At 45.7% G+C, this 13,529-nt stretch overlaps 1 protein-coding gene across 3 annotated transcripts in view; it reads left to right on the forward strand.

Annotated features, from left to right (window-relative positions):
* The window catches only part of Tmem181 (transmembrane protein 181), a 52,047-nt gene that overhangs the window by 23,772 nt on the left and 14,746 nt on the right, over positions 1-13,529 (forward strand). For all 3 annotated transcript variants that reach the window (XR_003842702.1, XM_021221151.2, XM_021221152.2), the window contains exons 2-5: positions 389-492; positions 8,923-8,978; positions 10,962-11,049; positions 12,496-12,617. Coding sequence is in view for 2 of the 3 variants with exons in the window: in XM_021221151.2 (XP_021076810.1) it covers positions 389-492; positions 8,923-8,978; positions 10,962-11,049; positions 12,496-12,617 (370 nt within the window). In the remaining variant the exon portion in view is untranslated. The remainder of the gene's footprint in view (positions 1-388; positions 493-8,922; positions 8,979-10,961; positions 11,050-12,495; positions 12,618-13,529) is intronic.

Genomic DNA, 13,529 nt, shown 5'->3' on the forward strand with positions numbered 1-13,529 from the left:
ATGGAGGGAGCCAAGGCTCCTTGTTGGTCTGAGCTGTGGCTCTCCTCTGGCAGCTACGAGAAGGCTATGTAAAAGGTTATGTCATCTCTGTGGTGTGGTGACATTTCTCCTTGGCATGGGAACCACAGTATTTATTCTCCCACCATGCGAGGTGAGTCTGTTTGTTCTGCAGGAGGCAGGCCAGAGTGGCAGTGACTCTGACATACAGGAATGCTCCATTCCAGAGGTGACCAAGGCCAGCAGTCAGGGGTGGTCAGCTGGCTTGGGAGCCAGCATGCTTCCGAGGTCAGCACTGTGCTGGGGGAGATGCCAGCCTCGTGCAGCTGGGGTGGTGGCGCTGGCCTGGGCAGGGCCCTGACCGTCCTCACTCCCGGCTTCTGCCCCACAGGCTGGCACCCATGCGGCTCTATACGCTCTCCAAGCGCCACTTCGTCCTCGTGTTTGTGGTCTTCTTCATCTGTTTTGGACTGACCGTCTTCGTGGGCATCGAGGGTAAGTGCCTTTTAATCGTTTCTCCTCTTACAGCACTTAGGATCCGTGCAACCCGACCACCCTCGGTGTGAAGGGAGATGTACCTTCTCTCTGAGCCCGCAGGGCAGAGGGTGGTTACACCCTGTGCCTTGTCTTCTTGGGAAGCCTAGCTGGGTAATGTTGGCATGCTGTTCACAGCAGCAGGGTCCTGGGTCAGTTTGCTGGGACTGGCAACTGCTGCTACCTGCCATTTATTTGAATGATAATAATAATAATAATAATAATAATAATAATAATAATAATAATAATAATAATTCATTATCATTATTTTCTCTTCCCCTGTTTATCCTCCTCCTCCTCCACTACCACCTCTTTCTCCTCATTTTTAAATAAGCCAACCTGGCTTTGAACTTGCTTTGTAACCCACTGAAACATTTCTAGAGTCTTGTGTCCTGGGGAATCCAGAACCCACTGTCTGAGGGGGATACAGGCCTTGCAAAGATCTACGTGAATGGACTGGGGGCACAGGGAGATTGGGCTGGTGACCCCAAGCTCCAGGACTCTGTGAAAATCACTGGGCATTAGAAACTGCCCAATAATTTGTAGCTCTGACATCCTCTGGAAAGGCAAACCTATTTTTGTTGTTGGTGGTGGGGGTGGTGGTGGTGTGTGTCTATATGTCCAGATGTTGGTGTCAGATGTCTGTGCCTGTATCTGTGTGTCCAGATGTTGATGTCAGATTATGTGTATGTGTCCAGATGTTGGTGTTGCATGTCTTCCCCTGTTATTCGTCCCCTTGTATATTAGGCAGGATCTCTCACTTGAACCCAGGGCTCACTGACTCAGCCTTCCAGCCAGTCAGCCTGCTCTGGGGATGCCACTCTGCCTTCTGAGCCCTGGCATCAGGCAGGTCTCTTCCTGCGCAGCGTTTGCTTGGGTGCCAGGGTGTCAGGTCTAGTCCTCATACTTGCACCTCATGCTCTTGGCCCGCTGGACTGTTTCCCCAGCCCCTAACTTCCCTTTATACAGCCATAAAACAGAGCCTCGGAAACTGAATGGTCTTCCCAAGGTTTCAGGGGCTGGGGCTCTGTGTCTTGCCCCACCATGGGCAGCAGGAGCCAGCTTTGGCAAGAGAGTGCTCTCCTCCATTTCTTTTCCTTTCTTTTTAAGTAAGCTAGCGTGTTCATTGAGGGTGGTTTGCGTTAGCTCTTCTGAGTGATGGGTGCACGGATGCACAGATGCATGTAACACTGAGTGTGGATTGCATTAAGCCTTAGTTTTATCCCAGGGGTGTTTGTGTCTCAGAAATCAAGGATGGGAGATTAAGATGTTTCTTGCCTTGTAACGAAAAGGGCACAGTTGTCACCATAACGACTACAGACAACTTCTCCTCCTTGCTGTTAAGTCACTAAGGGATTAAGTCATAGCAGTTATATCCATCATAACTGTCACCAGGGCTCACCCATTGTCTCACCTGCATCTTAACCTGCCCTTTCACATGGGCAGCAAGGCGTCAGTACCGCGTGCAGTCTCTGTGGGACATTAGCCAGCTTTTGTTTCCTCAAGCTGCTGTGTCTCAGACACCCCGACTATATCCAGCCTTTGAGATGAAGGTGGAAGTTGGTGCCCCAAAGCCAATACATGGGACACAAGAGTTTCATCACTTTCTCTCATGCACAGATTACTGTGCATCTTCTAGAGAAAGAAAAACAATAGGGAATACGTATGTGCATATGTATGTACACACACATATGCATACATATTCATATCCACTATATTATAATTACATCTCACTACTGTATACAATTATAATATATAATATAATCATTACAAACAATGGTATTTATATTAAAGTGTAAGTGAATTACTATAAATAATTGTTGGTATTATTACTAGATATATATTGCTAGATATAGCATATATTATATAATCATATATGATATTACTCTTATATCTATGTAAAGTAAAGGAACTGGATCACACGATTCAGGATGTTAAAACATCTGCAGGTCTCTAGTCAGCAAATGGGAGCCAGGAGAGCCAGTACATCAGTCAGGGTCCAGGGGCCAAAGACCCAACGGGTTGATTGTGTGAGCCCAGTCCAGGCCTGAGTCTCCCGACAGGAGACTAAGGTTCCTACTGACGGTGGGAGACCAAGTTCTCCTTAGCTATCTGTGCAGCTCTTTGCCCGCTTTCCCTGCGTAGGGCGGTCTGGCGGAATCGTACCCAGTTGTCCCTCAGAGACTCGTGACGGCCATGTGTAACCTAACACCTTGCCATCTGCCCCCTATGCCCCACTGAGATTAACACATGAAATTAACTGTGGTTAGCACTCTTTTCTTAATTACTTTATGTGGCAATGCTATATTGGAGAGCAGGGGGTAGATTAGGGACCGTTATGTTACGACCTTATTCTGCAGACATGGAAACTGAGGCCCGAACAACTAGTTAGCTTAGAGTCCAGGTTCCTGAGGCTTTCCAAGAAGCCAGGGACAGTAGTGGGAGTCTGCTTGGGCAGCTCTTCCTATATGGAGACATCCTCACAGGATTTTCAGGTGCCTCTGAAACATGAAGTTGTACGGTTCAAGGTCCACACACTACACCAGCACGGTCTGAGTTGGATGGAGGATTGTGGGCAGCAAGCTGGGGCAGCCATAGAGGCAGCAGAGAATTGGCATCCCAAGCTGAGAATGATTTTCTTTTAATTTACTTAAAAAGAGAGTTTCACTGTGGAGACCCTGACTTCCAGGGTGCCACTGCATTGTCTTTAAAGACAAAGCTGACTGATAAAATAATAAAATATGGTTCACCAAAAGAAAAAAAAAATCACAAATACTTCAGACTCTGTCCCAGACAGATCTGCTAAACAGAGGCTATGATAGCTGTCATAGAGAGTAAGAGGAAGATGTGGAAAGATCCAGAGAGCATTAGGGGATGCTGGGAAGGGAAGAGAAACTAAAAGGAAATTCTGGACCTAAAAAGTACCATAGTGAAAACGTCCACTGGAAAGGTGAATCAGATCGGAACAGGCCGAGGGAGGCATCTACAAACCTGAAGATAGGCTGACCGCTGTGTTTGAGTCTGGGGAGCAGAATGGAAATGATCAGAGATATTGAACAGAGCCTCCAGGGCCTTTGGGCCACCACCAAGTAATCCATACACAGGTTGTGAGTCTCAGGAGAAGGCAGGGGGGCAGGGAGAATAGTTGCCAGTACATGCAAGAAGTTTAATGAGCTGCAGTGGTCACTACAGCCTACACCAGTCTTAATCCCGACCAGAGCAAGAAAGAGGGACTCACTACAGACAGGCAGTCCTCGGTGAGGTTGCCAGCACGTGTCTCAGCTCAGTCGTACTGGGTGGAAGACGGACTGATGCATTGAAAATGCTCAGTTCTCAACCAGGAATCCTGCTGCAAAACTGTTCTTTAAACAAGACATAGAGCTTGAGTGTGCTGGCTCACGCCTGAATTCCTAGAACTTGGATGTCTGAGGTCAGTCAAGGCTAAGTAGCAAGACCTGGTCTCTAGATGAGAAAATGGGGGTGAAAAGAAGATGTTCCCAGGAAGCTAAAGCCACAGGGCCAAAGGAACAGCTGCCACTACACCTGTGCTGCAGGCAGAGCCGAGGGTTCAAGCACAGCGAGTCCAGCAAAGGTGACGTTCCTAATTATAAAAGCTCATGTCATTCTAACATCAGTGTGAAAATCCACTCTCATTTTCCCATTGCTTGGAGCCTGTATGTTTACAATGAGAATGTAAAAGCTGCTATTACGGTAAGCATGCAAGTCCACACTTTGGTTCCTACGCAAGAGACTTAATTTTGAACATTATTTTATTGGTTTGGATATAAAATAACAAATAAGTGGAAGAGTACTTGTCTACCTAGCACATTCGAGGCCATGGGTTTGATTCTGAGCGCCTCCCCCGTGTTGTGCAAGCTGTGTGTTTGTCTGTGTGTCTGTATGTATGTGCATATCTGTTCACAAAGATCATGTCACAGTTGTAACATGAAAGATGAGACAGAGTATTTATGTATTGCCATATTAAGCTGTTAGAAATGCCAGTCAGACTATGACTTTGGTGTCAAGTGAGGAACAAAAAAGCTATGGGGTCGATGGGAAACAAATGTGCAGGAAACTGAAACATAGAGGAACTGGCATGAGCCCTCCTAATGAGTAACTAAATATAAGGTGATTAAATCCTCTGATTAAAAGGCAGGGGTAGCTAGACTCGACTCAAAACACTACATGAGGGGCTGGAGAGATGGCTCAGAGGTTAAGGGCATTTGCTGAGAAACCATGAGGACCTGAGTTCAGATCCCAGCACCTGCCTGCATCCCCATTACTGCTGGTGGGGAGAGATGGAGACTTAGCAATCACTGGAGGCTCACTGACTTCCATCTTCCTTGGAAATGTAAGTTCTAGGTTTAGGGAGAGACCCTGCCTCAGAGGACCTACATCAGAAGTGAGAGAGGAAGACACCTGATGCTCTTCTCCCTGGCCTCTGCACACACATTTCCATAGGTATTTGCACCTCCCCTGTATGTGAATACCACACACACTCCATAACACACATGTGTGCACATGCACAAATATGACACAGACTGTATTTTGTCTATAGAAGCCTTATTTTCTAGCCAGAGACAATGGACAGGTCGAAGAGAAAGGGTAGAACAAGTATCCCATACAAGTAGTATCGTGTGGTTAGCATTCACTTTCTCCTTATGGTTTCTAAATAAAGACAGGATTACGACGAGGTATCCGTGTCCTGTGTACAGAGTACTGTTGCCCATGGTGGTTACAGGGGTGAACTCATCCAGTGACAGATGTTGGACAAGGGCAATGTGACATGTGCTACAGTAGAGATGTCTGTTGTGTAGCTGAACTGTTCTGTGTAACAAAACTTTTCCTGGGGAGAGGCAACACGTACATCTCCTTACCCCAGATAGGGATCCCATGACAGACCAAAGTACAGATACCACCAGACCCAACTGGGGTTCGTTACAGGCGTAGGGACAGAAATGACTTAAAAATGGTGGCATCAGGTTGGAGAAGAAGCCACTGAACTTAGGAGAAAGTATACAGAATTACAGCTGGAATCTGCTGAAAGAGGAATTCTTTCATCTGGCCCGAGGTAGAGGTATTCATACAAGAGGTCGAGGTGCAGCTCCCGGACGGGGCAAGGTAGAGGCCGAGGCCGAGGCCGAGGTGTGCCTGGGCATGCTGTGCTGGATCACCGACCCAGAGCATTGGAGATCTCTGCATTTGCAGAGAGTGATAGAGACGATCTTCTTCCTCATTCTGCACAGTATGGTGAAATTGAGGACTGTCAGATTGATGACTCTTCACTTCATGCAATAATTACATTGAAGACAAGAGCAGAAGCAGAAGCAGCTGCAATTCTCGGAGCTCGCTTCAAAGGGCAGGATTTAAAGCTGGCCTGGAATAAGCCAATAACTAACATGTCAGCTGTGGATACTGAGGAAGCTGAGCCTGATGAGGAGGGATTCCAGGAAGGGTCTTTGGTGGGTGACTCATTGCGTCAAGATGATGACGAAGAAGACGAGGACAATGAATCTGGTTCTTGGAGAAGATGATTTGACTGATCATTGATCTGCATATGCTAGAACTCTACCTGTGTTTCATTAGTATTATCTAATGTACTTTTACATATTTGTAAAAACAATTTTTGGTAAAATATGATGGCGATGGATTTCACAAATAGATAAAAGAAGAAAACTACCTTCTGATCTTGTATTTTGAAGATTGATGTTTGCATTTTATTTNAGTAAACAATTGCTAAAGACATCACAATAGGACATATGCAATGTTTTTATTACATACTTCTATTGAGCATTACAGAATTCTTTGGGTTATTTGTAAATTAATGAATAGATTTGAATACTTATGACCCATACTTGTTATAACAGAGGATTTTGTTTTACTCCAAATAAGGAATGAATTTGCGTTTAAAATCTTAATGAATGTTTTCAAAATGAATAGATGACATAGTACGCTAACTAAAGTCTCCAAGTTATGTATTCATAACACTGCATAGTGGTATGCTTAGGCTTTACTATGTATTAGCCGTTTGTTGGATTTGTGTATGTATTTTATCACATGGGTGTTAATGGTGTATGACTGCTTTACATATGAGTCCTTATGCATCTGGATGCTAAAAATAAAGTGGAATGGTCTCTTAAAAGAAAAAAGAAAAGAAAAAAAAAGCAATGACAAAAAAAATTCACGACAGTGTTCCTTGATTTAAAAAAGAAAAAAGAAAAAAAAAGAAAAAAAAAAGAGAAAATGAAACAGACCATTCCAGATGGTGATCTGCCTTCTCCCTATCAAAAAGATCTATAATCACTAAATAATAATGGTTACTGGTACCTTTACAATGATGTGCAATCCAATGTNTAAAATTTATACCACTTCGGTTTGGTTTGATCATATAAATTTTCAACAGATGTCTTAAAATTTAAAAGCAGGCTGATTAGTTTGGAACCAGACTTCAAGTAGCGCTAACATTTGGTGAATAAGACAACTTCATATTACATTTTGGATGTATGAAAGAAAACTTGACCATTTGAAGATGTATGAATAAAGAAATGTACTATAGATACTACTTTAGGAAAACACTGTTTGGTAAGTGTTCCAGTCTGATATTTTAAGTGTGCATTTACTATACTTTTATAAAATTCTTATACATTTGCAACAATACTGTGATTTTTTTTTTAAATGGATTTCTCTAGCACATGAACATAATTATTGAAAGTTAAAAAAAAAAAATGGTGGCATCACCAAGGCCCACTCCAGCATGGGTGACAGCTCATGGCTGAGAAACTTGGAGCACAGTGCTCAACAGGATGGAGAGCATCCTTCCAGGTGATTCAGGTCTAAGTCTCTTCCGGGATGCTTAGCTGGTTTCTGCTTCTTCCAGGCAGCTGACCCGGTGTCAGAATCTTTGCAGCTTTTCTCCTCTCTGGTCCCTTTTTTGCAGCTCAGCCTTCCTTCCTTTGAGGAGAGCTCTAGTGGCGCACGTCTTTAATCCCAGCACTTGGGAGGCAAAGGCAGGCAGATTTCTGAGTTCCAGGACAGCCTGGTCTACAAAGTGAGTTCCAGGACAGCCAAGGCTACACAGAGAAACCCTGTCTCAAAAAACAACAAAAAACAAAAACAAAAAACAAAAGAAGAAGAAGAAGACGAAGATGAAGATGAAGACAACGACGACGACGATGACGATGAAGAAGAAGAATTCTCAGCTTTTCTTGCTTATCTGTCAGGGAGGGGGCCTAATGAATCTGGTCGGTTTCAGGGACTTCCTGAAGCTATTTCAAGCTGTTTACCTTTCTGTTTAAAGCAGTGGTCCTCAACCTTCCTAATACTGCTATCCTTTAATACATAGTTCCTCATGTTGTGGTGATCCCCAACCATAAAATTATTTTCCTTGCTACTTTATAACTGTAACTTTACTACTGTAAATATCTGATATGCTACCCCTATGAAAGGATTGTTCATAGCCCACAGACAGGTTGAGAACCACTGGTTTAAAGGGCTTCCCTGCAAGAAACTATTACACAGCAATGGCTCAGTGGGTAAAGCCAGTGGCATGCTTGCTGCCAATTCCCCAACTCCACAGGAGGGCACCAACTACCTTGCATAGTCCTCTGATTGCTTGTGTACACATGCTATGGCACATATACAAACAAAAAGGTAAAAAGAAAAAAATTAGACAACGTAGACAGATTACTGCATGAGTCTTGAGTACCTTGTACTAAATTAAATAAACCATCTCAGACAGATGAATAGGGTGTGAACTAAATTAAATAAACCATCTCAGATGAATACGGTGTGATCCCACTTAGCTGAGGTACACAGAGATGCCTGCCGGGCACAGGGAGGTGGAGTGGGGAGCTTAGTAGTGCAGACTGAGTTTTACAAGAAGAGCTACAGAGATGGGTGGCAGTGTCTGCACAGCACAGATGACTGAGTCCTGCTGAACTGTACTTAAAATTGTAGGCTCTGTATGTATTTTAATCACCATAAAATTAGGGGAGAAAGAACTTAATGGAACATTGATTTCAAAAAAGCCATATGTTTCACTCCTGCCTAGTGTTTCTAGACAACTAGGTTAATGGATGAGTTCATTAACTAGTCTTCTTTTCTTAGTAATGTTTCCTTGGGGCCATGTACAATAGAAAGAGGAGTCTATGGAGATCTCACCATCGCTTGCTGGTCCTTCTGCCCTAATGTGCATGGAAGCTGTGTCACATGGCAGAGCGTGTACTGTGTTTGGGTTTTTGACCTGGTTACATAAAATCTCTTTTTTAAAATGGTGCCAGGTACGAGAGAGCATTCTGTCTAATGTGTAAGTCTTTCTTGCATTTAATTTGATTACAGAATCAGTAAGTTATCCACTGTAATCCCTCACTCCCCTTCTCTTTGTTGCTCTAGGACCCAGAGTGATCGAGACTTTGCCTGCTAATTATTCACTGAATAGTAGCAAAAAGGTAAGAGGGACTGTGCTGTCAGAGTCAGGTGGTGGTCATTATACACTTCACCCTGAGGAGAGCCTCCTGAGGATAGACTGCTCAGCCTGCTCGACCAGCACACAGTTCTTGTTTCACACCTGGGATCCTGTCCGCTGAAATTCCCTTGTTAGGGTCCTTGGTGTCTTAGCGGGATGGTGGTGGAAGGACACTGTGTCCCCCTGACAGAACTACAGCTCACTTCTAAATGTCCTTAACTCATGCTGACTGCTCATGTCGGATACCCTGCTGCACTCACTGTGATGGCACAGTGATGACTTAGGCATCTGACCCTTGCCTTTAAAAAGCTTAATTTGTATATATGCACATGTATGTGGAGGCCACAGGCTAGCACAGGGTTAGGTCCTCAGAAGTCATCAGCTGGGTGTTGTTCTTTCTTTCTTTCTTTCATTCATTCATTCATTCATTCTGAGCTAAGTATCTCTCACTGGGACTTGGCCTAGCTGACTAGGCTAGCTGGCCAGTGAGCCTAGAAATCCTCCTGTCTGTACCTCCCCAGAGCTGGGATTACAACTGTGTGCTACCTGGCCTAATGGATGACGGGTGGGGGTGGGGTGCCCTTGCTTACATGGGAAGCACTTAATGGCTGACCTCTCTCTGTTTGTCTAAGGTAGGACCTGTTCCCTGTTAGTTCCAGTAGCAGCAGCCCTCTTTGTTGGTTGGGATTCCCTGCATGAGGGCAGCTTGAATGAAAGTCTGCTGGCCCCATTTAAATCTACCTTGATCTGTCATCACCTTTATCAAAAACAAGTCCTTCCAATTGGAGAAGTACGCAACAGGGTCTCTCTGTGTGTCATTCATAGCCAGTCTCTAGCTGACCATGCTCCTGTGTCTTCATGGCACCATGCCACGTGTGCCTTCACTGTCGTCTGTCCCTCCTCCTGGCTCCAGCCTGCCTACCTGTTAGGGTCTCTTCTTACAATTTCTGGTTGGTTTTGAGGCATAGGTCCCTTGGTTAGTCTAGAACTTGGTATGTAGATCAGGCTGGCCTTGAACTCACAAAACTGCACCTGCCTCTGCCTTCTGAGTGCTAACATTTGTCATAGTGCCTGGATCCCTTACGATTTTTACAGTGTACAGTTCTCTGCCACTGCCATCCTGGAACCACCTCTGGGTAGCCAGCCTTTGAGGCCTCTTTGCATTCCTCGTTGTATTGAGCTCTGAGGCAGAGGGTCTGATTTGAAGAGGCACCACTATGAGGTTTCTTGACAGTTGTGGGTCTTATAGTCCCTGCCTCTCAGGGTCTCTCTCTCTGACAGGGAGAGTAACGGTCATCCCATGGAACTCAGAGCTTCTATGAAAACATTTTGCTTCAGAAAGACAACATTCCCGTCTAATAGTTTTCATTCCCCAATGGCTTTCAGACAACTGTGGTTCCAGAAAGTTTGGTAGGGACCCTGACAGTCTGAAAACAAGAGAAGACATTCACCTCTGCAGCTGAAGCATTCAGATAGTGCTGGCTGTGGGAATGTAGGTAGGCACCTTCACCAGCTTCCTCCACAGCCTTCTGCGGGAAACCACTGTTGTGTGTATAGGAGACACACACTGTAGATGACCATTGTCACACGGCCAGCCAGCCGTCTCAGTTTACCCCCCGGCAGGTTGGCAGCGATGTCCGACCCCAATCACAGCAGACATCCGCAGCCTATCACAGTTTACAGGGATGTGATGTCACAGCCAATCACAGTTCTGCAGAGATGGTTACAGAGACTAGGATACGGTGAACATGGACAGTTCCCTGCTGTCTTGTTCCACCGTACGAAGGCAGCACAGCCAGGCCTCTGTAGGAAGCTTGTGCTCTGCAAGAGAGAGCCGACCCAGCTCTGTCAGGACTCTGGAGCTGAGCTGTGTGCAGTGTGTGTTTTATACTTTATGATGAGGTCTTCAGGGATTGTGTGAACAGGGCATGTGGTTACTTTGATTTTTTTTTTTCTTCTGCTTCAGCTAAAGACAGTTATACCTTCAAACCCGCTGTCTACATATAACCAACAACTATGGCTGACGTGCGTTGTGGAGCTGGAGCCCTCAGAAGGTATTTGGGGTGGCCTGTTGCTGTTTTTAGTGTAAACTCTCACTCCAAAGAGGTGGGAAACACTTTCCATTGTCTGGGCACGTGCTGTCAGGTCTGCGTAGGGTGTGGGCAGCTGAGAACAGCATCCGTCCTGACACCCCGAGGCATGCTTCGGATCCCTACGGATACTTGGTATCGTGTGGACAGTTTGACACAGGGAGAGGAAGTATCATGGGGTAGAAGCCAGGGCTACCCCTGCACGTGTTGGGCCTGTTCAGTCGGCAGTCGGGGAGGGGAGCTGCTGAGCAGTCCAGCCCTGGGGCACCGTTGCTGAGAGAATAGCCTCTGCATCTTCTGTGACACAAGCTGTATTTCATTCTAGTGAGCATTGAGGGTGGTTTCTGATCAGCTGAGGTAATCTAAGAAAGAAAACAATCCCTTGATCTTAATAAAAAAAAAAGTGAGAAAAAGCAAAAATAAATTTTACATCAAGATATATGTATTTAGATGATGGTCTAGAGAAAGAATAGACGCAGAAAATGTTAACTATGGCTATTTGAGTGGGATTTTAATTGTTCTGTGAAGCCGCCTTTGTGTATTATTGTTGCTATTTAAATATCTGTGTGTATGTGAGTGAGAGAGTGCGCACCGGATGCTGGCACAGAGGCCAGAAGAGGACATCTGGACCTTCTCTCACCCTCTGCCTGTTCTTTTGAGACATGATCTCTCTCTGAACCTGGGGCTCACATTTCCTGCAAGCCAGAAAGGCTCAGCAATTCTCCTGTCTCCTCCCCTCTCCACAGTGCTAGGGTTGTAGGTGTGTGGGGGGACACTTGTATTCAGGTGCTGGGATTTGAACTCCAGTCCCAAGTAGCAAGCCTCTGAAACGCCACACCATCTCTCCAAAATGTCCCCACCCTATCTCCACCTCTCTCTCTCAAAATCTAGCACATGTATTTATTTGAGAGTGTGTATATGTGTATGCATGTGGAGGTCAGAGGTCACCTGGAGGGCGTTGACCCCCCTCTACCACGTAAATAAATTCTTGGTGTGGAACTCAGGTGGTTGGCCAGGTTTAGCCACAGGCTTCTCTGTCCACTGAGCTGTTTCAACAGCTCGGTTCTCTGTTTTATACTAAGAATATAATTAGACAAATTTTAGTAAGAAATAGAGATTTGTTTATATCTTGGTATAACTTGAAGAATCTCTGTGGAGAGTGAAAAGGAGTGATTTTATAGCCATGCACCCGTATGTGAGGTGTAACAGATGGGTCACAGATGCAGGTTGAACATAACACAGGCCCCTGAGCAATGGTGGGAGGTAGCCAAGGCTTTCCAGCATGGAGGGCGGGGTGATGTGGCCTTCGGATGCTTCCTGCTCTCTGTGTGTTCCTGTCGGCAGGAGGCTCTGCTGCTGTGAGTTGCTGTGTCGATGTGGTCTCGGATAACAGATTTCTCTCTCTTGTAGAAACATCTATTCAGACCAGCTTCTCCATGACAGTGAAGGTCGATGGCGTGTCTCAAGATGGAACCACAACATACATCCATAACAAGGTTCACAACCGGACGAGGACCCTCACATGTGCAGGGGTGAGTGTGTGTGACGTCTCCACAGTCAGTCATGAGCCGCAAGTGCATCATAGACCTGCTCGTCCACGTGCAGTCTGCACACACCCTTGGCTCGAATTCATCCCCTTTCCCACTGCCCCCTCACTCACCTGGCTCCCATCCCCTCCACTTCCCACCTCTGTCATTTGTCTCGGCTCCTCTCTTCCGACATGTCACAGCCCCACACAGCACATACAGACACACACAACACATGGAAGCTCGGGTACATACATTTTAGGCCTAGGTCCCACATATAAAGCAGGCACTGCTTACCGTTTGTAGTCCAGCCTGTTTTACTGAGTGTAAAGCTTGCTGCCACATCCACTTTCCACACACCTCAAGATGTCATTTTCCTTATTGTTAATAAAACTCCACTTTGTACATGTGCTCTGTTTCTTTTCCCTAGTTGGCACAGAAGCCTCTTAATTTATGTAATCACACACACAAACATGCATACACACATGCGCATGTGCATGTGAATGCACACTCTGTCTGCCACAAACCCCGTGCCCATGGGGCACCTGCTGGTTGCTGTCCGTAGGCGATGGAGGGCCAAGTCTCAGGTGAACCTCCGCCTCTGTTCTAGGGTTAGTCCTGGTATCTGTGGCTTCGGGTCGGTCATACTGGATATTGAAAGCTCTGATCCATCTGTGGACAGGGACAGAGTACCCAGGCCTCCTGGGGTCAGGGTCTACTTTTGTAGGCATCTGCTGTGGGATATAGTGTGTGGCCACTGGATCCAGCATAAGAATGAACTCTCACACCTTTATCCATCGATACTATATTTTCAGAAGCCATCAACTGTGTCGGGCAGTGGTGGTGCACGCCTTTAATCCCAGCACTTGGGAGGCAGAGACAGGCAGATTTCTAAGTTTGAGGCCAGCCTGGTCTACA

Source organism: Mus pahari, chromosome 21 (genome assembly GCF_900095145.1).
Source record: "Mus pahari chromosome 21, PAHARI_EIJ_v1.1, whole genome shotgun sequence".
In the NCBI taxonomy this organism is placed as follows: Eukaryota; Metazoa; Chordata; class Mammalia; order Rodentia; family Muridae; genus Mus; species Mus pahari.